This window comes from Gobius niger (genome assembly GCF_951799975.1).
Source record: "Gobius niger genome assembly, chromosome: 19".
In the NCBI taxonomy this organism is placed as follows: Eukaryota; Metazoa; Chordata; class Actinopteri; order Gobiiformes; family Gobiidae; genus Gobius; species Gobius niger.
This window is the reverse complement of record NC_136870.1, coordinates 8,184,341-8,211,832: the sequence shown is the minus strand read 5'-3', so window position 1 is coordinate 8,211,832 and position 27,492 is coordinate 8,184,341. Positions and strand designations below refer to the sequence as shown.

The following is a 27,492-nucleotide window of genomic DNA, read 5'->3' as shown; positions in this document are numbered from 1 at the left end:
GAGTACTGCATTCTGAATACCTTCACATTGATTTGCATTAAATGTTGACTTTAGTTTGTTGAAACGCTTCGCAAATGCACCAGGAGCAGCAGATCATAACACATCACATGACACTTACTGCAGGTGTGTTTGCACTGACTGTGATGGAAAGAGTTTGAAAAATCTTTATTGATGTTTTGGGAGAAGAGACAGATCATTGATTGTTGACTGAGGCATTTCAGAGCTTGACATTTCCCTGATCGTTTTGATCTTTTCTTTATTGTTAATGCGCAATAATGAAGCTAACATTTAATGATTGAGTAGGCAATGTATGCCTTCGGTTTTAGCAATGCAACTGTAAAGTAAAGATACAGTTACTCAAAATCATGTTGGTATTGGTATTGAAACCTTATACCAATTTTTTTTTTTTTCTTAGCTAGTTTTGATGTCTGGTGGGTCCTGAGATAGACAGTGGTTCCAGTGATAAAAAATGTGATGCAAGTGCAATAAACCAGATTATTTTGCGAAGGATAATTGCACACAAGAGATGTTTAAAGAGACTAGATGCAAGTTGGCCATTTTATGCTCACTACAGCCACCTCAGGCCACACGTGTAACTGCACAGGTCTGAGCTCATTCTACACCTTAGGACAGTGGTTCCCAACCTTTATTGTCTTGCGTACCCCTTGGGCTTTTCAGTGGTCGTCCGTGTACCCCCTACCTCGAGGGTGTTGCACTTTATTTTGAAAGTAATTACTTAAAAGTGGTATTTGTAAGAAAGAGGACAATGATGTGGTAAAAATAAACCTAAAATTCTCCCTAAGCAGCACATTTTACTGCAAAATATAGCTTTTCCTATGAAAATTATGTTCAATTTCCCACTTTTTGAAATCTGAAATAGTTCCAAGTACCCCCTGCTAGGTCCCGGTGTACCCCTGGTTGGGAAACACTGCCTTAGGACATTGCTGGAACATGTAGGTGGAGGACAATACATCATTTTAACATTTTTAAACTCTGTATAGTCCCTTTAAAGCACTGAAAAAATAAAATAACCTAAATAAAAAATATTGATCTTTTTTTTTTTCTGTGGTAGGACCTCCAGACTTCTTTGTACCAAGCAGTGCTTTAGTTTGGTCAATTGTTTACCTCTGGAACAAACTAACATTATTGTTCAGTGTAATGGTTCTAGATAATGAATAATGTATAGATACCGGGAAAAAGTGTCATTCTGGTACAGGTATCAAACCATGTACCGTCACAGTGGTATCTGAAACCCTGCCCTATATGTAGCATTTTGCTCCTTCTTCTAAGGCGTATCGAACTTAAATGTATGAGCAGGTGTCTTCATAATGCCTCTTATTATTGTATCTTGGTGACATCTCCTTCTTGAGGGATGCCAAAGATTATTACAGAGCGTGAACACATGTCTCATCTTTCCATCAAGGTGATGAATGAAAGAACCGTTAACAGGGGAGGGTCTATAACTTACTCATCTTCCACGTCCTTCGCTCTATGCACATAAGGTCGTGGTGGCTGTCTGTGGACGCCATTGTCCCGGTCTCGCTCTCCCGATGGAACATGTTCTCTTCTCTGTGGTGATTCACGCTTGAGTCACAACTGATCTTTTTCGACTCGTTTATGCGCCAAACCATAACCCTGCCAATGTGGATTCAGTGTGATTCAGTCCTTCCCCCGGGTTGGGTGGAGCTGCAAATGTGGCCACATGGCACTCAATGCTTTTTTTTCTTTCAATGCATTTTCCTATTCACATTATTATTTTAAGAATTTCTGAGTGAAGGTTCGTGCACTTTTGTCTGCTTCTTGGGCATTGGATTTGATTAATGCAGGAACCTTTTTCAGACCCTCTTTGGAAGCTTCTTGGTCCCGTCTTTTCATCCCTGCTTACGGAAACTTTGACCTCTGCCAGAAGGTCAACAGTCAGCTCGAGTACAAGAGCCGCTGCACTGTCATAGTGTCGTCTCTGCATAATTACTGGGGCTCACCGAACTGGAGAGAGCGTAATTGTGGCTCGTGCGTTTTTCCAGAGGCTACTGGAGGCAGCGGTGCACATGTGCTCGCCGTGACACACTCCGCTGATAATTTATGTAGATTGGCCCCCATGTGTCGGGATGTTCGCGGTCAGAGATGAATAATTCTGAGTGCGGGGCGCTGGATATGCGGGGATGACAGATGGACTGGTGTTCTCTCATGATGGCACAGTGTTCTTTGTCAGTGTGGGCATGTTTGTGGAGAAAGGGAAGAGAAGGCTAATGAAGGGGAACGAAGGAGGTGCATCATGGAAATGGATTAGACGTCCAATGTGATCAGTATATGGACTCATCGTTGCGTCTGAGCAGTCTTTAATTGACATATCTTGAGTGCAAATTCAGAAACATGGCCGCCAGTCTTCTCTATGGCCTCTTTGACCAGCACACCAGAGATGGGTCATTCTCGAAATGGAGTCATTCCTACCTCACAACGACTCAAAAACCCACTAGACAATTGATGTATTCGTAAACTTTGATTGATTGATTGAGAAATGCAACAGTAATATAACAAAAAAGTGACGAAAACACCACAAAAACACTTAAAAAATGTGTCAAAAACGATAAATTTGGGTAAAATCAAACTGAAGAAAATGCACTCGATTAACAGCACACTGTGTAACATTTTGGACTATGCTGTTGCGGCAAAACAAAACATGCTCCTAATGACACAGAAAATACTGTTACTGCAGTGTGTAATGAAAGAATGGACCTGGATGGGAAACTGACCTGTTTAAATCTCAAATTCTACTGCCTTTCGTCACATCTCCATGGAGACGAGCTGGAGACGTACCCACTCCCAGTAAAGTTTACAGTAAAATCTTAGCAAGGGAGAGCCACATAAATGTTTGTTTGTACATTTATGAGGTATTTTTCAATGATGAAAATATTTGTCATAAAATAAATGCTTTTATTTCAATTTTATCTATTGGGTAAAATTCTACGCAGTGTGGCTTTAAGGTGGGGTTTTAGATAAGATAAGATAATCCTTTATTGATCTCACAATGTAGAAATTCACTTGTGAGACCAATGCCTAAGAGGTTAAGCATTTGTTGTCTTTCGTTCGATTAATCGTACCAAAATGAATGCCTTAAATGTCATTAGAAGCACTGAATTGGATTCCAACTGGTACTAGGTCTGCATTTCCTGTTCAACAAGATATTGCTGAACTATTTTAGCGGCATAAGTTTGTCAAAAACACAATAACAATGGTCCAACACTTTGATCCAATGGTTCAACACACCTATTGCAGTTATTGTATGCAACTTTGCCCATAGTGTCAAAAACAATGAAATGAAACCAGGCACCGATGTTCTTCCATCCACCCAATTTGGGCAATATAGGAATTGGGGCACCCCTCCATGCTAAAAAGTCACTTAAGTCATTAAATTATGCAAAATCGATTGTTATTATGTCATTCCCTCATTAAAAACATGCCTGGAGTGTTGCCTTGGCACATTCACGTATTTTTGAGTAATCTGTAAAAACTCTGATGGCGGCCATTTTAGGGATAGGTTTGCCTGAGTCCTCCTAGGAACGCCCCCACCTCCTGGAGACGCCTCCAAGCTTTCGTCACCAGCCGAGTAACCAACCACTGCTCCTCAGCAGAACCCCCTCCCCACTGATGCCACAGACAGCGTGTGGAGGGGGCGTGTCGGAAAGAGTCAGAGGTTCTTAAAGAGACAGAGGCCTATTTCAAGACATTCGCTACAGCCATTTAAGAGAGCAATTTTATACAAGGCAGTTATTCTAATTTCACTGCATTTACAGACCAACAGAAGGTTTCGTCATCATTGTAGTGTGATATAGACTGGTGCTATGTGACTGAAAAAAGCATAATACCCCCTCTTTAACAGTTTTAGCAAATTGAGATATATTGCAAGAAATAAATGGACATAAAGGAAGTGAAAGTAAAAGATTGTGTTGTAAAATCTGCCTGGTTAGAGAAACAAAAGCATGATGAGGGATATCCTTGTTAGAAGCTGCACTCTCACAGGCGTCTAAATATGGAACAAGTCTTCAATACGAACAAATGGCTGTCTGCGGCCTATAGTCATAACACAAGTGCTACGAGACATGAATGCACATTTGATGCTCCGCACACACACACGCCGCTCTGTACGTTCCCATTTTGCCGCCTAATCCAATCTGGAGCCATAGATTTATCACGAGCAGGAAATGCACAGGCTCCGCTCCACTTTGATCTTTGTGGGTGCCCATCCATTAGCATCAACGGGGGCCTAGCGTAGCCACTTTGACTGCTTAAACCTCGCTCCCGTAGACACTTAAAGATGCACACCGGCGCGTTGGGGGAATTCAATTTCATTAATCCGGTGGTTGCGCGGTGATTTATGGCTCCTGGGAAATGGCCGGGAGAGTTACAGGTGCATCCGTGCGTAACTTCCCGTTAGCCCCGTACCGTTGATTAATGCCTTAACCATTACACGTGAGCGCGGGTTTTTTTTTTTTTTTTTTACTACCTAAGCTGGGGGCGCGGCCAGTTATACGGCCCATATGCTTGCGTTGCATTGGAGTGGAGTTAATGCGCGTCTAATGCTTGTAATACTAACTAAGTGTCAGTTTGTTAGCCATGCCGCCGGTTTTCACGCGTGTCAGATGGCAGGCTATAGGATGGGTTTGATTTTAAAACCATGGAAACGAAAAGACCCCGGCACGAGAGGGGAGCAGCTGATGTGTGGGCAATTAAAGCTGCTTGTGTTTCTACTGCGAGGAGAAAGACACTCTGGGTATTACAGTGCTAATGTGTGGATATAGTAGCAATTAATCTTTCAGGGTGCTTTTCACATCAGGTCTGTCTGCGCATACGGCATCCTGATTATGATATGTCACTGTGCACGCCACAATTATTAAAGTCAATTTATGTAAGTAACAGACACTTGGAATAAGTGCAGTAATAACGTGAAAAGGGCTTTACAATACAGTATGATCGGCAATACTAGAAGCCACCAACATGTATTTAAATGGTTAGTTTTAAAGAGCTTTTTAGTAACTTGTTTACCTTAATAAATCCTTTCCATAGTCCCTCTGGGGGTGATACAAGTGTTAATGGGATGATTGGGGGGGTCTTTCATCTCCCCCTGGTGTCTCTGGCCAGAAAACCACCTTGCAACTTTGCTTGCACCGGGTCGGAGGCGCAATACACACTGATAGAATCACAAAGAAGAAGCTAACAGGCTAACGGGCAAAGCTAACTGCGGGCTAGCGCCATTTAAACAGTATTTACAGCCAAGTTTGAGTGAAAAAAAAGATCTCCATTGTGTAATTGGATGTACAATATCCTTCTCTCACTTTGTCTTTTCTGTCAGCGTAGTATTTACTCTCACAAGCAATTAATGAGTAAAAAAACGCAACATGCTACGGCACCTGCAGTGACGCTTATGGTCTCTAGGGGCACGAGTTACTTATTACTCCTAATTTTGTTCAACTTAAGCCTTGTTTTGATTTCTTTTGTAAGTCTTGAAAAAAATGCCGACAATATTTCTTACTTGGTATTGAACAAGTTGTACAGTTATTGTTGTATTCAGGACAGTTGGCTTTTTTTTTTTAATCTCATAACATGCATACCCAGTAAATACAGTATCACAAGTATTCAGTTTGCAGTTTTTCTCATGTTGTGAGGCGCTTAACAATTTGAGCATAATAATCCAAATTTGAGGTTTTTTTTAATAGTTAAAGGGCCTAGTTAGCCATTTTATTCTCACTACTGCCACCTCAGGTCATACGCTTAGCTGCACCTTCTATATTAAGCTCGTGCATGACGGCAATTCGGCCCGAAGTAACAACTTTTTGAGTGACAGAGCAGGATTTTAGAGGCAGTAGTGGTGAATAGGTCTGGGCTCATTCTACACCTTAGAACATTGTTGCAACATATAGGGGGAGGAAAATACTTTTTTTTTTTTTTACATATTTGAACTCAATGAATAGTCCCTTTAAGAACTTTGGGCTTTTGACCTACAGTAGATTATTTCACTTGTTCTAACATGTTTTTGACTCGTTTCAATCCATTTCGTCTTTCTTTCAGGTTATTTTCTTTGCCTGTGGGGTAAGAAAATGGCAGTTTTACTTTCTCATTTCAAGTGAGATGACCTGGTCTGAAAAGTCATCAAGCAAAGTAAACTTGGTCCATTCAGGAAAAAGTCAAAATTTGTGAAACCTGCTCAAAACAAAAACAAGCAAACGTTTCCTCTATTCAAGTCAAGCTATTCAGTGTCCATCACTGCTCGGTAGGCCGTCTTGGAGTCCATGCTAATTAGCCATTTAGTGCTAGCGCCCTCCTGCACACCACCCACGAGGACGGCAACAGGTTTTCGTCTATGAATAAATTCAGGACATTAGCCCGATCGGTCGACCGTGTTCCTAACCAGATATGCGCATTACTGGAGGCTTACCCTATTCTAGATTTAACGCTCTTGATTGACTAGGTTCAAATTGTGCGGGAGGTGGGGGCTCCTGCCCTTTCGCGTTCACCGGAGGGCCCCTAAAACACCACCAATCACGTTTAAGTGTCCTTGCTTTGACCCCCGCTGACCTCGCACCCCCTCACCCCGGCTGGCTATGTCCTACGCCGCCACATCTGTCACGTAGCCATTTATTCACGGGGCTCCACGCAACAAATGTGACGCCGTCAGCAAGAAGCGGCCAATCTGCGGCGGCGGCTATGCGGGGAATGCCTCTCATGTGTATCACAGAGCGGAGTTTAATCTCTTCAATTTGCGCCGTCTTAGCTTACGAGGATGATTGACACAACGCGTTACAGAGATGCCTTTGATCGCAGTTTTCACACCTACAGCCCATCAATCTGGCATCGTAATGAGAAATGTGCTCACTATCATAGTATTTTGCTTGACTTATTGTCATATAATAAAACATTAAATATATTTTTTACTCTTTTACCCTAGTAACAACATTTAGCAACTAATGCAAATTTCATAAAAAGGGTAAAAGCTCAACTCATCAACCTATCAATCCTCATGTCTCACAAAATAACTCCCAACATTTAGCAAAATCACTGAGGTCTTCCATTGGACTGAGATTTACTATTTTTTTGCCAACACAGCCAACACTTTGTAGCACAGAAGGTCTGTTTTCCTTTTTTGCCCGTGCATTTAAAGTCTTCTTTGACTGAATTTGCTGAAAAAACAAACTTGTTCTACAGCTTCTTTTTTGTTTGAATTTAAAGGCACACTGTGTAACATTTTGTACTGAACATCAATACAAAACATGCTCCCAGTGAGCAGTTTGAAACAAAAAATGCTATATTTTGCAGTGGGTAATCATAGAATGGATGTGGATGACGACCTATAACTTATATAAATCTCAAATTCTGCAGACTTTAGTCGACATCTCCATGGAGAGGAGCTGGAGACGTACCCAGTCCCAGCAAAGTTGCTGTCATAGATGAACCACTTTGCTCCTCTCCATGTCTTTGTATCTTTATTTAGTAGAAAACTATATTCATAATTCAGCATTTGTTAAAGTCGTTTTTGAATAATTAGAGAAAGTTTAGATTTTTCTCCAAATTGTTTTCAAATATGACCATATATGGGCGATTCCAGAGATGCCGTCTGTATCTATGTCTTAGCAAAGGGAAGCCGCTCACAGCAAAAGCACATGTTTGTTTGTATATTTATGAGGTTTTGCTCAATGATGAAAACATCTGCTATAAGATAAATGTTTGTATTTCAATTTTATTTATTGGGTAAAATTTTACGCCGTGTGGCTTTAATCGAAAGTCCTGTGTTGAAAGAGTTCAGTAAGTCAATCTTTTCTTATTAATTGTCAGACTACAGAGAGAATACAGTCTCAAATATAAACCTATTATTGATTCCATTGGTTGGAGTTTGCATCTTTGTAGGATATACAGTGTCGCAACTGTCAGTATCCTCACCACTACCACCTATCAAAAACATCCAACATTTAGCTTTCTGTTTACCAACGGACCAACTTATTACAACAGCCCAAGAGAAAAACCTGTTACTCCACAGCTGTTTTAACACAAGCACATATTAATCCACTTTCTTGCAATTTCACACGCCCCGGGCTGAGCGTTTCCTTTCCACGCTTCTATTCACGAGCCCTTTTCATTTCAGCCTAATCGGACGGCTCTGTATAATTGCAGCAGCGGAGATCAGCGGCGGTGGAGACGGGGCTGCGCAGACGTACAGCATTATTAACCCATCTCCGCTCACACCTCCACACAGCAGCTGATGCGGACGCCAGAGTCGCCCCTAATAGAATCCACTCGGAGCCAGCTGTAGTAGAATGCTAATGCGTGTGTGTGTGTAGTGAGAGGGAGGGAGGCTTTCCGACGCTTCATTCAGAAATGCGTGACTGCGGTATTACTACTGTACGGCGGAGCGGGGGAATCACGCGGCGAGTTACTACTGTACTACGGTGAGGGAGAGCGGTCATGTGGAGTAAGCAGAGAGAAACCTTGCAACCAAAACCAGGAAGCGCATTTTGATAGTTTTTGACCATATTGTTGAACGCATATAACTCAAATATTGTCTTTCTTGTGATTTATTTGTTTTGTTTTACTTTTCATTTTAGTGTTATAAGGCAATGAGTCAATTTACACTGAAATAAATATAGAATATGAATGAAGCAATCTGTAGAACAATACAATACATGTACAATATCCAGCTAGCTATATACTATTTGTGGCTGTTCATGATAAAAAAACTAACTAGAAGTTTTGAAAAACCCAATATCAAGACATTTTGACAGCCCAAATTTTGAAAAAGTGCTTCAGAAGTAACTTAAGGAGTAATTTCTTTTAAAAACAAATCTCAAATCCATTTCAGCCCCGAGCAACGTCAAGCACAAGCCGCACGTCTTACCTCGCCGGGTCTGTCTGATCTTTGGACTCAGCATGGCTGTCATGGCTCTTCCACACGCTCTCCTGTCAGCATGATATCCATCCAGGCAACCCCACCCTCTCCTCCTTCCTCCTTCCTCCTTCCTCCGCCGCCGCTGCCTCTGACCGTCTGCAGTGCGGGGCCGGCAGCTAAAAGGGGGGTTGGTGAGCGGAGCGAGTGAGTGAGTAAGTTAAGTACAGGGGGGGGGGGTGGTGAATAGCAGCGCGTGTGTGCGCCCCTCCCTGCTACATTATTCATACCGCTACATCCGCCCGCCGCCAGGGAGAGGGCAGGCAGGAGGAGGAGGAGGGCGTTTTCCGATGGATGGGACCGGACGGGACAGGGTGGGTTCGGTTTGGTCCGGGAAAACGCCCACCCCGAGGTTTTATTCACATTTTTCGGGGGTTTGGGGAAAACTGTGAGAGCGAAAGGCGGGGGTGGATGGAGCAGGTGTGTCCCTCCCCCTCACGCTAATTAAGCTGTGTAGAGCCTCGCCGTGTCTCCTCCCATTTCTCCTAATCTCTCCACACCCCCCAGTTCAAGCCATAGTAGCAAACTGTATATTCCATTCTTTACTAATGTTGAGTCGGCATTTAGATGAACAAACTCTGTTATGCTGTATTCCATTTTTTATATTTATTTTAAATTATTTTAAAATGTATTCTAAAACCATACTTTGGTTTTTCTTCCAATCCGTACACGTTTAATTTCTAAGGTTGAATTTCACCGCCTTCATCACTTAACCTACACATAGTAACAGCCAAAAGCCAAATACTGAATAAAGCCTTAAAGAGGGGGTATTATGCTTTTTTCAGTCACACAGCACCAGTCTATAGCACACTACAATGATGACCAAACCTTCTGTTGGTCTGTAAATGCAGTAAATTAGAATAACTGCCTTGTATAAAATGTCTCTCTCAAAATGGCTGTAGCGAATGTCTTGAAATAGGCCTCTGTCTCTTTAAGAACCTCTGACCCTTTTCTGACACGCCCCCTCCACACGCTGTCTGTGGCATCAGTGGGGAGGGGGTTCAGCTGAGGAGCAGTGGTTGGTTACTCGGCTGGTGACGAAAGCTCGGAGGCGTCTCCAGGAGGTGGGGGCGTTCCTAGGAGGACTCAGGCAAACCTATCCCTAAAATGGCCGCCATCAGAGTTTTTACAGATTACTCAGAAATACGTGAATGTGCCAAGGCAACACTTCGGGCATGTTTTTAATGAGGGAATGACATAATAACATGATGGAAAGCTTGAAAAATTTCTCGTTGTATCTAATTTGCTTTTGAATATTGCATTTTTTTTTACGTAATGTTTAATCTTGAGAAGTAAAATGCACCTTTTATTTGCGCCTTTGGCTTTGGGCATTCAGATTGCATTAAAAAGCATTAAATACGATATGCTGCTATTGTATGCTAAACCCCTGTATCGCAGTAATGGCTAGGTTATACTGTCATTAGCTATTACTCGTAGGGAATGAAATGTAAATGCACTAACCTAAGAGACGGGGACTTGAGTTGCTTTTCCGCCGAAATAACCTTGCAATACAATGACGGTTACTCCATATATATAAATGATTCAGAATCAGCTGTGGGAAATCCCCCGCCTGTACAGTAAGTAGTAATTACACGGACCAGGCATTCCAGTGGCACCTCCAACCAGCGAACAAGCGGACATCGGAACAGATCGTGTCAACATACAGCGGCTACGAGCGGCTGTCATGGACGGCGAGCTTGATGGACTTTTAATCATGTGTTTAGGATGGACGGTTCTCACATACACACTACACGTCACGCCGGATGACATGGAGCGGCTGCCACCTGTGTCTTTGAAATGTTTACGCCTCAGCAACCCTCAGGCCGTTTTAGATTAGTGTCAGGCAGCCGTTGTCAGCGATTTCTGATTCAGTAACGGGCTTTAGTGCTTGAATGAATAAATAAATAATATAGAAATGTGAACTCGATTACCAAGGCTGTTCTCTAGCTGATCTTGTGACACTCTTATTGATCATCTTGGGCACAACAGGAATAATACACGAGAATATGGTGAAAGTAGATGTGTCTAAATGATGAAGCCAAAATGTTCCAAATGTATTACAGCTTTTTAATCATTTGTGTATATTTCTCCTCTTAACCCCTTGACTCCCACCTGAACCGAGCACATTTTCTCCAGATTGGCTTTACCCCAATCCAACAGCTTCTGGAAAAAAGGTGGGAAATATAGCGACAGTACTGAGACGAAAACAATGATGAAGATGTGACAAAAAATGACAAAAAATGACCAAAAAATGACCAAAAAATGTGACAAAAAAGACAAAAAATTGACAAAAAATTGACAAAAAATTGACAAAAAATGTGACAAAAATATGACAAAAAAGACAAAAAATGGTAAAAAGGATTGACAAAAAATGACAAAAAAATGAAAAAAATAGAAAAAAAATGGAAAAAAATAGCGACAGAACTGAGACGAAAAAAAATATGATGTGACAAAAAATGTGACAAAAAATGACAAAAAAGATAAAAAATGGCAAAAAGGAATGACCAAAAAATGTGACAAAAATATGACAAAAAAAATTTGACAAAAAAATGACAAAAAATGTGACAAAAAATGGCAAAAAGGATTGACAAAAAAAAAATGACAAAAAAAATGACAAAAAATGTGACAAAAAAATGACAAAAATTACAAAAATGACAAAAAAAATGACAATAAATTTACAAAAATGAGTTGAATACCCCCCCCCCCCCAAAAAGAAAAAAAAAAATCCATTTAGATGAGTTTTGTAGATCTTAGCTTTCAAATGAGGTGTTACACTGGCCTACAGGATTTGGGTAAAACTGAACTGGAGAAAATGCTCTCGGTTCAGAGGTTAAAGCCGGCGTTCCTCACTCTGTATCGCGCGAGTGCGACCTGTCGTGGGGGGGAACAGCTGTGCGTCCGGCCCTCCTCCCTCCCGTGCACCCCGGGATAATAGCTCCGAGTCCTGCCCTGCAATTGAATCAGAGCGGCCCCATGTCAACCACAGCTGCTCCTATTACACCGAGAGCGGAGGGCCGGAGGAGAGCGAGGGGGCAGCTCCGGTTGTACCCGCACGTGTGTGAGGAGAGGGCCCTGAGCCCATTCACCGCCTAACTGATGGTGACAGAAGCAGAGATAGGGGCCAGGCTGCAAGGAGGCAATGACGGCGCTGCCACAGATCACCAAGAGACCTGTGCTGGGAGTTTACAAATTACATGTTACGAAAAAAAAACATGTAATAGAGCCAGATTGTGGTCAGAAACAGCAAAACCCCCAACAAAAACTGGTTTCTTTTTTGTAAAGCCCAACATCAGAACAGAAGTTGCCTCACGGGGCGTCCAAATATTACTGATTTACAAACAGTTTGGAAAGCAGCAATGACACAGATATCAAAGAATGAACGAGGAGAGCAAATGTGATGCCCAATTAAAGAGTCAGCAGTGAAAGGGCAGATGGATACTTCATCCTTAGACCCTTCTTCACGGCAAGGGAAGAAAAAAAAGACAAGAGAACCCTCGAAGGGAAGCCAATCAGAAGAGCTAAGTCCAAACAGAAAGGCTTTTTGAACCGAGACCGTCTTGGTGAGCGATAAGAGTGCTTCTTTAACTACTCACTATAATGTTTTAAAATTCCTTACTTTTACTGACTGACCGTACAGCTAAGCTCAACCAGATAGAACTAAGATGCCAGAGACTGCAAAGGAAAAAGCAAGTGGAGAGAACAGGCATTCAGACCAAACGAAGTCTGTAATGAATATGGAGCCGGTGTTTGGTTTAGGACTTTGCCTGGTCCGGGCCATGTGACCACCTCAGGCCGGGTGTGGCTCAGTGCTCTGCCGCCTCTCATCCCGAAACCAAACATCTCTGTTTTGTCTGGTAACCCTATCTGGTCCGACATCAAAGACCCACAGACAATGCGGAGGCAACGGGAGACTGCTTGAAATAGTGTTTAGACTGTTGGAAGAATATGATATGATTTTAGCACCATCGTCAGCCATTGAGCCGGCCCTTAACCGTCATTTTCTTTGATTTGCCCTCGCTCCAGCCACAAACTTCTGTCCCTCTTGGATTCCGCATGACTAACTTGAAAGAACTGCCGCGTCGAATTGCAATTTTCAACAACATGCATTTCTCTTGACTCGCGACCGACGCACTCGTGAATCTTTGCGCGGGATTCCAACAGAAGCAACTGGGCTGACGTAATGAGCCATTCTAAATGCGCCGGATCATGACGATTCCCAGAGGGACCCCCCCCCCCCCCCGGACGGCCGCATCAGCAATAATGCGTTTTCAATTGCAAAATGAAAACAACATTCATTCAAGTGCTCATGTAGTCCAGTAGTTTTCCTGCTCCCAAAATATTTGCCCTGTTTTACTTCATGACCTCATCAAACGTATCACATATGCAAACTTCCCATAAGATGTTCACATGGTACAACATCCGAATATGAATTGATTGGATTTATTAGGTAAAAAGGTCAAGGTTGCGCCATTAATCAAAGACTTGTATGCTGATGTATCACACACTACTTCACTCTAGTGCCAAAGGTTAATACTGGTACTGGTATTGCATACGTGAAGCTCATTGGCCTTCGATTTTATCAAAACTAACTAAAACAGAAACAGGAAGTGAATTAAAGGGATATTTCAGGATTTCAGGATCATTTCCTAGTTATCCAGAGTGTTGTTTAACCTCTTAACTCCCACCTGAACGGATCCCATTTTCTCCAGTTTGGCTTTACCCTAATCAAAAAGCTTCTTGGGAAAAAAAAGCACCAAAACAGCCACAAAAACTGAGAAGAAAACAAGAATGTAAACACAACAAAAATGTGACAAAAATTTAACAAAAATATGACAAAAATTCAACAAAAAAGTGACAAAAATTCAACAAAGATTTGACAAAAATTTAACAAAAATGTGACAAAAATTCAACAAAAAGTGACACAAAACTCAACCAAAACGTGACAAAAATTCAACAAAAATGTGACAACAATTCAACAAAAATGTGACAAAAATTCAACAAAAATGTGACAAAAACTCAACAAAAATGTGACAAAAACTCAACAAAAATGAAAAAGAAAGAAAGAAAGAAAAAAAAACATACAAAAGGTGACACAACACAGCAACAAAAATATCAGTTTTGTGGGTCTTAGCTTTCAAATGAGGTGTTACACAGGCCTATATAATAGCCAAAGAGGACAGAATGCATTTGGTTTAGGCGGGTGGTAAGAGGTTGATTATGGAGATTTTCTTTTTTTCTTTTTTATTCATGCAGTCCTTATATTTGAAGAGTTTAGTGGTGCTAGGCTAATGCTAGGCTAGTGCATGTCTATGGTAACTAGTAGCCTGAATTAAAAACCTCTTCAAAATCATCAGGTAGTCCTCCAAATGTTGCCATATCTGATTGGTAGAAAGCTCCTTTGGGGATTCCACGTGTAGTAGTGCCGGCTGCAGGTAAACAAACTAGTAGATCCGATATTCTAGCACAGGGGTAGGCAAGTTTGCGTCGTGGAGGGCCGATTTTCATCATTGCTAAAACACCAAGGGCCGAACCTCACCATTATAGCCTGAAGTAAAGAACTTTTTTTCTGCAAATGCCAAGTGGTTCTGGCTTCGGTACCCACTATTACCCTCGGATGACAAGCCAAGACCCAAATACAACTGTAATTTGTCATATATCGTATAAAATATTGTATTTTAAACCCATTGAACAAGCGGTAGATGTGCTTTTAAGAGATCAAAACAACCCAATATTATTCATTTTAACAGACTCTGGTGTGTTTCCATGCAGTTTCAGATGGAAAATATGGAAGAAAAAAAAGGTTCCCATGACCCACTGAAAATGGTTCCGCGACCCACTTTTGGGTCACTGTTTTACGTTATATATATCCAAGTGGGATGTTCAGTCAGGACATTTTAATAATACTGCATATTTAGAGTACTTTATCATGTATTTGATCTCTTATTTGCCCCCGGGCCTGACGTTGCCTAGCCCTGATCTAGCATATCACTAACCCTAGCTTACAACAAGGAAGCTAATGCTGCTCAAATATAAGTTCTTTTAAATGCAAAATGGTTATATTTAAAAAAAACAATAATTCAATCAACACAGACATTTACACATGTGTAGTCTGGTGTTATAAGTGAATTGTCTCAGGTGCACTGGGCTTGGGTCAGACTGTTTTTAATGTAAGCTACTTGTTACATAGACATGTGCTAGCGCCACTGAACTCTTGAAATATAAGGAGTGCATGAATTTAAAAAAAAAATATATATATATATATATATATATATATATACTAGCTGAGACCCGGCCTTCGGCCGGGCCTCGCTAGTCTCCACATGTGATAGTCTGAGATTATGAGTGATTACAAAGAAATGTCCAAGCCGTCACACAGTTCAGCTGTAGAGCAGTGGTTCCCAACCCATTCCAAAAACTATGGCCACTACAAATGAGTAAAAGAATGAAGGCAAAAAACAATTTCAAACAAACTGCAATTGGAGTGTTTGATGCACCCGTGCTCCTTTCTTATAAACTACGACAATATGTTCGCTAAACTCGGGGAACAGGATTCAAGAGACAGTGGAATAATGATGGATAAATATTAGGGGTTCAGCTCTAACGGTTTGGTTCACGGTGCAGGACCCGTGGTTTGGTGCATCACGGTAGTGTGCAATCAAACAAATAATGAGTAGGTTTTGAACTGAAATAGCCTAATGATCGTTATTAGACAGTATTTATAACCTTACAATAAAATGGGCAATGCGTTCAAAGCTGCTTTAGAATAAAATGTACCTCTGGGCTCACAATACGTGAAAGCAAAATAGAAAACAAATGGTACAGCAGCAAAGGAAAAAAAAAAAGGGAAAAAACTACGCAGTGCAGGCCATGCGCTCGTTAAGGTGTAGTGTCATTTTCGCTTTTACGCACACGGAGGATAAATCAGTCGTAGCAGCGCGTTTGATTAGAGACTCGTGTTTGAGCAGGTTTTGGGCACGCACGCACACGCACACACATACACACACGCAGACACACGCACACATGGCCCTGTTAGGATGCGCGCGCACGCATACATACACACACGCACGAACACACACACACGCGCGCACACACACATCGGCCTGTGTGGAGGCGCGCACACGCACGGCAGTCAGATCTCGTGCACTCGCGTTTTTGTGACAGCGGGTTGTCCTCGGACAGCAGCACCGCCAACCACGCACACACTCAGTACTGTCGCCAGGCTTCCTGGTGTTCCCAAACGGTCTCCCATCCCAGGTCTAACCAGGCCCTTCCCTGCTTAGGTTCGGAGGAACGGTCTCCCATCCCAGTTCTAACCAGGCACTTCCCTGCTTAGCTTCAAAGTCGGTATGGGAAATAAACATGGCGGCGCCCAGGCGGCGGCCATTGAGATAGCGTTTTCTATAATAGATATATCTCCAGAAATCAACAACACTCTGGATCACTAGGAAATGAGGGCCTATGTCAAAATCCTGAAATATCGCTTCAATATATAGTTTTTTGTTTAGTTTTTTTAATTAGATTATTAAAGCTACACTGTGGAACATTCCAGGTTATGTTGCTACATCACAAAATCAACCGAACTGTTGCAAAACATTACACATAGTAAACAAACATGTCAGCCATACATGCAGATGTAGACATGGACAGTGCAGTTTAAAAACATATATTTTCCGGTTGCTTTACCCAAAAACTTGCTATCATAAGCACTTTAACATTGTGGGACAGAGTTAGATTTAATTATCGCATGTTGCATTGTGTTTTGGCTGCAGTAACAGTGTTTTACCCTACGTCTCTGAGGTCAGATGGTGACACAGACAGTGAACCATGGTGGAGACTCCCAGGCGGCCTCTGTGTTTGGGAAACCTTGTAAAATATTGATATGAATCTAATGAATCTTTCATATGGAAAGGGGTGGACTGTGCTAAAACACACTTGTGGGGGGGGGTTTGCCGAGGTGCCACTGTTGACTTAGCATTATTTATTGATCAGCTGTAAGTCTCTTTCTTGCTGCGAGGATCACGATGGGTGGGCGGGCTGAGAGAGATGGAATGTAAAGATCAAACTGTACATTCACCTTATGAAATCGAAACAAGCGCGAGTCTATGTTTTGGGTGTGGAAAGGTCAATTTACTCATTTGAATGCAGCAGTACGGTTATGGTTTGGATTGGTCCAAGTAGGGGAATTTGTCCTCTGTATTTGACCCCGCATTTGATGCCACTGGGGAAACCTGTAAGGAGCAATGGCCCACCGCAGTGCAGTGCCCGGGGATTTACCTATTGTATATGTTTTAGTAGTAGAGGAAACCTACACAGACACGGGGGAGGACATGCAAACTCCACGTAGAAAGGCCCCATACGGGAATTAAACCCGGGACCTTCTATCTGTGAAGCACAAGCGCCCAATAACGTGCAGTTTAATAGTGTTCTTGATTAAGAGCAAGCAATGCCCTTTTAAAGTTGTATTAATGTGAGTAAAAAGTCTGCCTGACTTTTTACAGACAGGTGTTTTTCCACAAACCTCTTTATTTTCTGTGTGGACATTGGTCTCTTGTGTCTTACAATGAACATCGTCATGACATCCTCTAATGGATGTGACAGCCCTTTATGACAGGCCTTTATGACAGGCCTTTTCTGCTGTCTGCCCAGCAGGTCACGGACATCACTAAACACATGCCACTCATTATCAGATGGTAGAAAGACAGAATGTACAATGGCTACATCTAGTGGTCTGAGTAAAAACTGCGTGTTGTGTTTGACAAATAAGTGTCAAAAAAGAAGGTAAAACATAGCAAACAGAATAATGCTCATAGTTTTTTATTCAGTTTTGAAGTAATGTAATCAGTAAAATACACATTTAGTTTTTTTGGGGTCTTTGAAAAAGCAACAATGCAATGCCACGAGCATGAACGCTGATGTCAACAAATGCTCTTAGCAGCTGTAGAGCAGGTTGATCCTCTGGATGTCCAACCTGGACATACCCCGTCTCTGTCCGATGTTTGCTGGATAGAGTGGGGTGATGGTCTCCCTGCCGTTCCTGGAGAAGGCTGTTCTCCCGTAGTGCATGATGGAGTTGTAGTCATAGGGAGTGTTCAGGTTGTTGGTGTCAGCTTTTTTAAAGTTGTAGGCCATGCTCTGGTCCATGTTGGCCCAGTTGATTCTGACGTACCTGTCGCGGTCGCTCCTGGTTTGCTCGTGCTTGAAGCCCAGGGCGTGGTTGAACTCGTGTTGGATGATGCCTTTGGAAACACAGCCTCTTCTATTGAGAGACAGCACCTGTCTACCTCCCGTTTTCCCCAGAGAAGAGAAACAGCCAGCCATGTTCTCAACACTGATGTAGTCGCGCTGGCTCTGACGAGGGACAAAGCGGATGCAGGTCTTGCTTTCGATTTCCCTCAGAGAGGTGCTGATCAGCTGTTTCTCATGACCGCCAAACGCACGGCTGACAGTGTAAGCAATGGAGACTTTGCCGTCCTGGCCTTTGGGCCAACGGCAGCTGTTGTGCCAGCACTTCATGGCGTTCCTGGTTTTGGGAGGCAGCAGGTCTCCTTCCAGTAAGAACTCTGCAGAGTTATTGTTCAGGGTCAGGATGCGGCTGCTGATGTCCTCAGTTTCGGTTTCGTCTAGTTCATCTCCACTGTCTAGGTCTTGCTCTTCTCCACTGTCTGGGACTTGCTCTTCTCCACTGTCTAGAACTTGCTCTTCTCCAATGTCCGGGACAGGTGTGACCTGGACCCGAGAGACTGCCAGCAGCAGCATGAGCACAGACACAAATGGAGTCATGTTCAGTCTCAGTGTAGCAGCACCAATAGAAACTGCAGCTTCATGTCTCACTGTGTCCAACCTGCTGTCTTTATACTGTCCAGTGCAGGTGTGTCCTCTGAGGATTATGGGCTGGTCACCACAACATTAGGCCCAAACTAAACATGTGAAGGGCAAACCTCTTGGAGCAAATAATCTAAAAACAACATGTTTTGCCCCACCCATCAGCCCCTTTTCCAGCTTTACCAATTCAAACTCCAATAGTTATAGTAGTAGTTACATTTATTTATGAATTAAACACAATTGGCCATTACAGTAAAAGAGGTTTGTCTCCCAGCTCATTTACCCCACAAAAGACGGCCAATGTCAAACTTCCCTCTGGATCAGCTCTGAGAATCAAATTTCTTCTTTGGGCGGGGCAAACAATAACAATGTGAACCAATCCGTCAAGCAGCAAATATAGCTCTAACAATGCAAAGTCACACAAACTTCTTCTCTAATTAATCCTTGACCTTTGACACATTGTATAAACAAACTCAAAAGTTAATTAAAAAGGGCATGGGAGTAGAAACGAACAAGCCCGTGGTTCCATAAAGTAGATTGCTTTGAGCAACAACAATTGCACAAAGACTTCACTGCAGATTTGATTGATCTGTACTGAGAACTATGTAGAAATACTGTACAAAACTCAACTGCATATGATATACAAAGGAAGATTGTCTGCAATACACCTTTTGAAAGCATGCTTAGCCAGTAACTATTTCAATCATTTGCTCAGGTCTATATACCTTTAATGATAAACAACAACAAAAATGGCAGAATCAAGAGCAGCCTTTTACGTTACATGATGAAAGGGTCACCTACAGTGCCTCTCGAAAGTATGCATACACCTTGAACTTTTGCACATTTTGTCATGTTTACAGCCCTAAACATAAAGATTTTATTTTGATTTTTTTACTGAACGTTCACACACAAGTAACAGACAACTGTGAAGTGAAAGCAAAATGATACATGATTCTGTTATTTTTCAAAAAATAGAAAACCGAAAAGTGGGGCGTGCATAAGTATTCATACAGCATGCATGAATACTTTGTGGAACCCCCTTTTGCTGTAATAACAGCACAAGTCTTTTGGGTTTGACTCTACAAGATTTGCACATGTGGAGACTGACATTTTAGCCCATTCCTCTCTACAAAACAACTCAAGCTCTGCCACATTAGAAGGAGAGCGTTTGTGAACAGCAGTTTTCAGACCTTTCCACAGATTTTCAATAGAATTTAGGTCAGGACTTTGACTGGGCCATTCTAACACATTAATATGTTTTTATTGAACCATTCCATTGTAGATTTAGCTTTGTGTTTAGGGTCATTGTCCTGCTGGAAGGTGAATCTCCGCCCCAGCCTCAGTTCTCTTGCTGACTCCAGCAGGTTTTCCTCCAAAATGTCTCTGTATTTGGCTCCATCCATGTTCCCAACTATTCTTACAATCTCCCCAGTCCCCACTGAGGAAAAGCAGCCCCACAGCATGATGCTCCCCCCCGTATATTTGACACTGGGGATGGTGCACTCAGGACGATGAGCAGTGTCAGGTTTGCTCCATAGATAACGTTTTGCATTTGGGCCAAAAAGTTCAATTTTTGTCTCATCTGACCAAAGCTCCTTCTTCCACATGGAGCTGTGTCCTCCATGTGACTTCTAGCAAACTTCAAACGGGATTTCTTATGGCCTCCTTTCAATAATGGCCTTCTTCTTCCACTCATCCATGAAGGCCAGATTTGTGTAGATACGACTTATAGTTGTCCCATGTTCAGATTCCCCCAGCTCAGCGGCAGGACTTCACAGCTCCTCCAGAGTTATCTTGGGGCACTTGGGTGCCTTTCTTACCAGTGCTCTCCTTGTTCAGTTTGTTAGTTTACGTGAACAGCCGTGTCTTGGTAAGTTTGCAGTGGTGCTATACTCTTTCCATTTCTGAATGATGGATTGAACAGTTGCTCCGGGAGATGTTTAGATCTTGGGAATCTTTGTATAACTTAATGCTGCTTTAAACTTCTCCAGTTTTATCCCTGACCTCTCTGGTGCTCCTTGACCTTCATGATGTTGTTTAGTGACCAATACACTCCGACCACAGCTCTGAGGCCCTCACAGAACAGCTGTAATTATACTGAGAGTAGATTACACACAGGTGGCCTCTATTTAACTGTTAGGCCAAGGTGTGAACATTCTGGAGTCATTAGGAATGTTATAAAGGCAATTTAATGCTCTCAGAAAATGCTGTATGAATACTTATGCAAGCCCCACTTTTCACTTTTCTATTTTTTGAAAAATAACAGAATCATGTATCATTTTGCTTTCACTTCACAGTTGTCTGTTACTTGTGTGTGAATGTACAGTAAAAAAATCAAAATAAAATCTTTATGTTTAGGGTTGTAAACATGACAAAATGTGCAAAAGTCCAAGGTGTATGAATACTTACGAGAGGCACTGTATATGCTACTTGCTGTCCTGTTGCCAAAATATACAGTACTTTCCAATGTGTACATAATGCCAGGATTTTTGCTGTGTAGGCTACATACAGTATGAAACAAAGGATCAAATCCAGATATTACTGTTTGTAATAATATTTGTACTAACTGTTTGTTGATCATAGCTAATAGTTATGGGCATAATTTTATAGTAACGTTAATTCATTCAAAGTATAAGGCTATACCACTCTGTCCTACTGACAGAGGAGTGAAACCAGGAAAACTGGGATCATTTCCTTAGACATACATTAGGAATAACTTTGCTATCGAGACACAGGCTGATAGAGCTCATATACAGTTGAAGCCAATAGTGCGGAGTACATATCAATCCTGTTCATTTCAGAGATCGTTGGCCCCTCCCTCCACTTTCTTTAGTGCACACATTCAAGTTTCAAGTTTAATGGTTTTGTATAGCCCAATATCACAACAGAAGGGCTGCACCAAACATCAAGGCAATAAAACAGAGCAATAAATATGACAATTCATAGTTCAGGTGAATCCAGGCAAATATAATGTCCAATAGGAGGTAGCGACGAGCGGCGTGGGTGTCCCCCGTCCTTAGACTCTCCAGCACGGCAAGGAAAAACTCAAAAATCCCTCTATGCCCCTCATGGACCCTCTGCTAAGAATGTTTTTTTTTTTTTACTTTTGTGGAATGCAGATCATTCGCGGCGCTATTTCAAGCTATAAACGAGCTCTATCTTGAGGAGTGCAATGATTGGTCTTTCCGCGCTTTTGTTTGCCAGTTTGCCCTGAAAGTTTAGGTTTGTGTCTTCAGCTGTCCGGGAGAACGAGTACGAGACGAACGGGCAGGATGGTAGCGTACTGATCCTGCCTGATCACTGTATAACAATGACCACAACTATGCGAGTATTTGACCAATCTTCGCCAAATAAACACCAATTTAAAGCACGCGGGCAGGGGCATAACATACCACCGTGAGCATAGCACTCTTAATATTTAAATGCAGACAGTTATCCATCCATCCATCCATTTTCTTCCACTTGTCCGTTGCCGGGTCATGGGGGCAGCTGTTGGAGTTGCCCAAATCACATTGCACCAGCCCCTATGGTTCCTCCTGCAGGTGGTGGGTCCACAGAAGGACGGCCTCATGGTTCTTACCGGGCCTGTTGGTCTCTCATAAGGGGCTTCTGAACCGCTCTTTGTCTGATCCGTCACCTATAGGACCTGTTTGCCACGGGAGACCCTACCAGGGGCACGAAGTCCCCGACAACAGAGCTCCCAGGATCATTCGGGCGCTCAAACCCCTCGTTAAGGTGGCGGTTCCTGGAGGGGTGCAGACAGTTAATGTGTATTATTTCCCCTCAATTGTCGCGGCTCTGCTCTACTTTGAGGTGCGCGGGCTGGAGCTGCACTGGCGTCGGTGCACTGTGGGCGCAGTACACTCTTGTTCATTCATTAGGGGGCAATATTGGGGGTGGTTAACTTCAGTTGTTCTGAAGACTGTCCCCCCATTGAATAAGCCATGCTCATATTCACGACATAAATTTGACTAGATTCATCATTTGCACTTACAGTCACCGTGTTTAATGACTATCTAAATGGGCTCAAATAGCACAGAATGGACAAACCGAGCGTTGTTGGAGAGGTACACTGTAGAAAGATTTATTTCTCTACTTTAATATTATTCTTTCTTCTTATGACTAGCTCTAAACCTGACATGTAAATGAGAGAATGATGCGGTAGTAAAAATGTGAAAATGACCCTACTGCTGTTCTATTTTAGCCCATGCTACTTGTTTGGAGTTAAGATAGACTATCACAATTTGGCGCGCTTATGATGAGACCAACTGATATGAGTTGAAAGCTGTAGAAAGCTGTATTTTCCTATTTTCTTTGTTATGTGTAATTTGTGATTAATCTGAAAAACAAACACGAAGGAAATACTTTTCATTTGCATTTATTGGTGAATGTCATTTTACAGGTACATAGACATAATCACTTATTACTGCAAGTATTTTTGGTTTTGCAGCTGTAGAACAGGTTGATCCTCTCAGTGTTAATTTTGACAACATATTTCATTTAGTTTTAGTCTTAGTCTTTTGACTAAAATGTAATTTAATTTTAGTCAAGATTTAGTCAAAAAAAACTTTTCAATTTTAGTCTAGTTTTAGTCGACTAAAATTGCATGTCAATTTAGTCAACTAAAATGAAGACTAATTTAGTCGACTTATATTTATAATATTCATTATAATCATATTTAATCATGGTCCTCTCCTTCATGGAGCTGCTCCACATGAACAAAGCTCAGACCTGTTCATTTGGCAGTGAATTTAAATGATATGAGGCTTTTTCAGACGGTCAATAGAAGTTTGGATGATTTTAGTCTCTCCCTTTCATTTTTATTTAGTCTTATTTTAGTCGACTAAAATATCTGGACATTTTAGTCATAGTTTTAGTCTCATGAGAAAGTTTTAATTTAGTTTTAGTCCTATTTTAGTCGTCAAAAAAAACACTTTGACTAAAATTAAGACTAAATATTTTAGTCGACGAAATTAACACTGGATCCTCTGGATGTCCCACTTGGACATACCCCGTCTCTGTCCGATGTTTGCTTGAGAGAGTGGGGTGATGGTCTCCCTGCCGTTCCTGGAGAAGGCTGTTCTCCCGTAGTGCATGATGGAGTTGTAGTCATAGGGAGTGTTCAGGTTGTTGGTGTCAGCTTTTTTAAAGTTGTAGGCCATGCTCTGGTCCTCTTTATTTTCTGTGTGGACACATTGGTCTCTTGTGTCTTACAATGAACATCTTCATGACATGCTCTAATGGATGTGACAGGCCTTTATGACAGCCCTTTATGACAGGCCTTTATGACAGGCCTTTTCTGCTGTCTGCCCAGCAGGTCACGGACATCACTAAACACATGCCACTCATTATCAGATGGTAGAATGACAGAATGTACAATAGCTACATCTTGTGGTCTGAGTAAAAACTGCGTGTTGTGTTTGACAAATAAGTGTCAAAAAAGAAGGTAAAACATAGCAAACAGAATTATGCTCATAGTTTTTTATTCAGTTTTGAAGTAATGTAATCAGTAAAATTACACATGAACACATGAATTACACATGATTACGCATGAACGCTGATGTCAACAAATGCTCTTAGCAGCTGTAGAACAGGTTGATCCTCTTGATGTCCCACCTGGACATACCCCGTCTCTGTCCGATGTTTGCTTGAGTGAGGGGGGTGATGGTCTCCCTGCCGTTCCTGGAGAAGGCTGTTCTCCCGTAGTGCATGATGGAGCTGTAGTCATAGGGAGTGTTCAGGTTGTTGGTGTCAGCTTTATGAAAGTTGTAGGCCATGCTCTGGTCCATGTTGGCCCAGTTGATTCTGACGTACTTGTCGCGGTCGCTCCTGGTTTGCTCGTGCATGAAGCCCAGGGCGTGGAGGAACTCGTGTTGGATGATGCCTTTGTAAACACAGCCTACTCTTTTGAGAGACAGCACCTGTCTACCTCCCGTTTTCCCCAGAGAAGAGAAACAGCCGACCATGTTCTCAACACTGATGTAGTCGCGCTGGCTCTGACGAGGGACAAAGCGGATACAGGTCTTGCTTTCGATTTCCCTCAGAGAGGTGCTGATCAGCTGTCTCTCATACCCGCCAAACTCACGGCTGACAGTGTAAGCAATGGAGACTTTGCCGTCCTGGCCTTTGGGCCAACGGCAGCTGTTGTGCCAGCACTTCATGGCGTTCCTGGTTTTGGGAGGCAGCAGGTCTCCTTCCAAGAGGAACTCAGCAGAGTTATTGTTCAGGGTCAGGATGCGGCTGCTGATGTCCTCAGTTTCGGTTTCGTCTAGTTCATCTCCACTGTCTAGGTCTTGCTCTTCTCCACTGTCTGGGACTTGCTCTTCTCCACTGTCTAGGACTTGCTCTTCTCCACTGTCCGGGACAGGTGTGACCTGGACCCGAGAGACCAGCAGCAGCATGAGCACAGACACAAATGGAGTCATGTTCAGTCTCAGTGTAGCAGCACCAGGAGAAACTGCAGCTTCATGTCTCACTGTGTCCAACCTGCTGTCTTTATACTGTCCAGTGCAGGTGTGTCCTCTGAGGATTAAGGGCTGGTCACCACAACATTAGGCCCAAAGTAAACATGTGAAGGGCAAACCTCTTGGAGCAAATAATCTAAAAACAACATCCACCCATCAGCCCCTTTTCCAGCTTTACCAATTCAAACTCCAATAGTTGTAGTAGTAGTTACATTTATTTATGGATTAAACACAATTGGCCATTACAGTAAAAGAGGTTTGTCTCCCAGCTCATTTACACCACAAAAGATGGCCAATGTCAAACTTCCCTCTGGATCAGCTCTGAGAATCAAATTTCTTCTTTGGGCGGGGCAAACAAAAACAATGTCAACCAATCCGTCAAGCAGCAAATATAGCTCTAACAATGCAAAGTCACACAAACTTCTTCTCTAATTAATCCTTGGCCTCTGACACATTGTATAAACAAACTCAACAGTTAATTAAAAAGGGCATGGGAGTAGAAACGAACAAGCCCGTGGTTCCATAAAGTAGATTGCTTTGAGCGACAACAACTGCACAAAAACGTCACTGCAGATTTGATTGATCTGTACTGAGAACTATGTAGAAATACTGTACAAAACTCAACTGCATATGATATACAAAGAAAGATTGTCTGCAATACACCTTTTGAAAGCGTGCTTAGCCAGTAACTATTTCATTCATTTGCTCAGGTCTACAGTGCCTCTCGTTAGTATTCATACACCTTGAACTTTTGCACATTTTTTCATGTTTACAGCCCTAAACATAAAGATTTTATTTAGATTTTTTTACTGAACGTTCACACACAAGTAACAGACAACTGTGAAGTGAAAGCAAAATGATACATGATTCTGTTATTTTTCAAAAAATAGAAAAGTGAAAAGTGGGGCTTGCATAAGTATTCATACAGCATTTTCTGAGTGCATTAAATTGCCTTTAAAACATTCCTAATGACTCCAGAATGTTCACACCTTGGCCTAACGGTTAAATAGAGGCAACCTGTGTGTAATCTACTCTCAGTATAATTACAGCTGTTCTTTTAGGCCCTCAGAGCTGTGGTCGGAGTGTATTGGTCACTAAAACACATCATGAAGGTCAAGGAGCTCACCAGAGAGGTCAGGGATAAAGCTGTGGAGAAGTTTAAAGCAGCGTTAAGTTATGCAAAGATTTCCCAAGATTTAAACATCTCCCGGAGCACTGTTTAATCCATCATTCAGAAATGGAAAGAGTAGAGCACCACTGCCAACTTACCAAGACACGGCTGTTCACGTAAACTAACAAACTGAACAAGGAGAACACTGGTCAGAAATACAACCAAGTGCCCCATGATAACTCTGGAGGAGCTGAAGTCCTGCCGCTGAGCTGGGGGAATCTGTACATGGGACAACTATAAGTCATATTCTTCACTAATCTGGCCTTCATGGACGAGTGGAAGAAGAAAGCCATTATTGAAAGGAGGCCATAAGAAATCCCGTTTGAAGTTTGCTAGAAGTCATATGGAGGACACAGCTCCATGTGGAAGAAGGTGCTTTGGTCAGATGAGACAACAATTGAACTTTTTGGCCCAAATGCAAAACGTTGTGTATGGAGCAAACCTAACACTGCTCATCGTCCTGAGTGCACCATCCCCAGTTTAAAATATACAGGGGGGAGCATCATGCTGTGGGGCTGCTTTTCCTCAGCGGGGACTGAGGAGAGTGTAAGAATAGTTGGGAACATAGATGGAGCCAAATATGGGGAAATTTTGTAGGAAAACCTGCTGGAGTCAGCAAGAGAACTGAGGCTGGGGCGGAGATTCTCCTTCCAGTAGGACAATGACCCAAAGCACAAAGCTAAATCTACAATGGAATGGTTCAATAAAAACATATTAATGTGTTAGAATGGCCCAGTCAAAGTCCTGACCTAAATCCTATTGAAAATCTGTGGAATAATCTGAAAACTGCTGTTCACAAACGCTGTCCTTCTAATGTGACAGCGCTTGAGTTGTTTTGTAAAGATGAATGGGCTAAAATGTCAGTCTCTACATGTGCTAATCTTGTAGAGTCAGAACCCAAAAGACTTGTGCTGTTATTGCAGTAAAAGGGGGTTCCACAAAGTATTCATTCATCTGTATGAATACTTATGCAAGCCCCACTTTTCACTTTTCACTTTTCTATTTTTTGAAAAATAACAGAATAATGTATCATTTTGCTTTCACTTCACAGTTGTCTGTTACTTGTGTGTGAACGTTCAGTAAAAAAGTAAAAATAAAATCTT

General features: G+C 42.2%; 3 protein-coding genes across 4 annotated transcripts in view; all 3 read right to left on the bottom strand.

Annotated features, from left to right (window-relative positions):
• Positions 1-15,561, bottom strand: part of arhgap22b (Rho GTPase activating protein 22b) — a 53,142-nt gene extending 37,581 nt beyond the window's left edge. Inside the window, exon 1 of one of the 2 annotated variants that reach the window (XM_079577958.1) lies at positions 15,557-15,561. Coding sequence is in view for 1 of the 2 variants with exons in the window: in XM_079577956.1 (XP_079434082.1) it covers positions 8,885-8,927 (43 nt within the window). In the remaining variant the exon portion in view is untranslated. Of the gene's footprint in view, positions 1-8,884; positions 9,098-15,556 lie in introns of those variants that run through there. The other variant, XM_079577956.1, reaches the window with a different exon arrangement.
• Positions 15,562-17,860: 2,299 nt separating this feature from the next.
• Positions 17,861-18,712, bottom strand: LOC306978234 (hatching enzyme 1.2-like; the record flags this gene model as incomplete). Its single annotated transcript, XM_079576759.1, has 1 exon — positions 17,861-18,712. The coding sequence occupies one exon, from the start codon at positions 18,710-18,712 to the stop codon at positions 17,861-17,863; it is 852 nt and encodes a 283-aa protein (XP_079432885.1).
• Positions 18,713-24,330: 5,618 nt separating this feature from the next.
• Positions 24,331-25,179, bottom strand: LOC306978233 (high choriolytic enzyme 1-like; the record flags this gene model as incomplete). Its single annotated transcript, XM_079576758.1, has 1 exon — positions 24,331-25,179. One exon carries the CDS (start codon positions 25,177-25,179, stop codon positions 24,331-24,333), a length of 849 nt encoding a protein of 282 aa, XP_079432884.1.
• Positions 25,180-27,492: the final 2,313 nt, after the last annotated feature.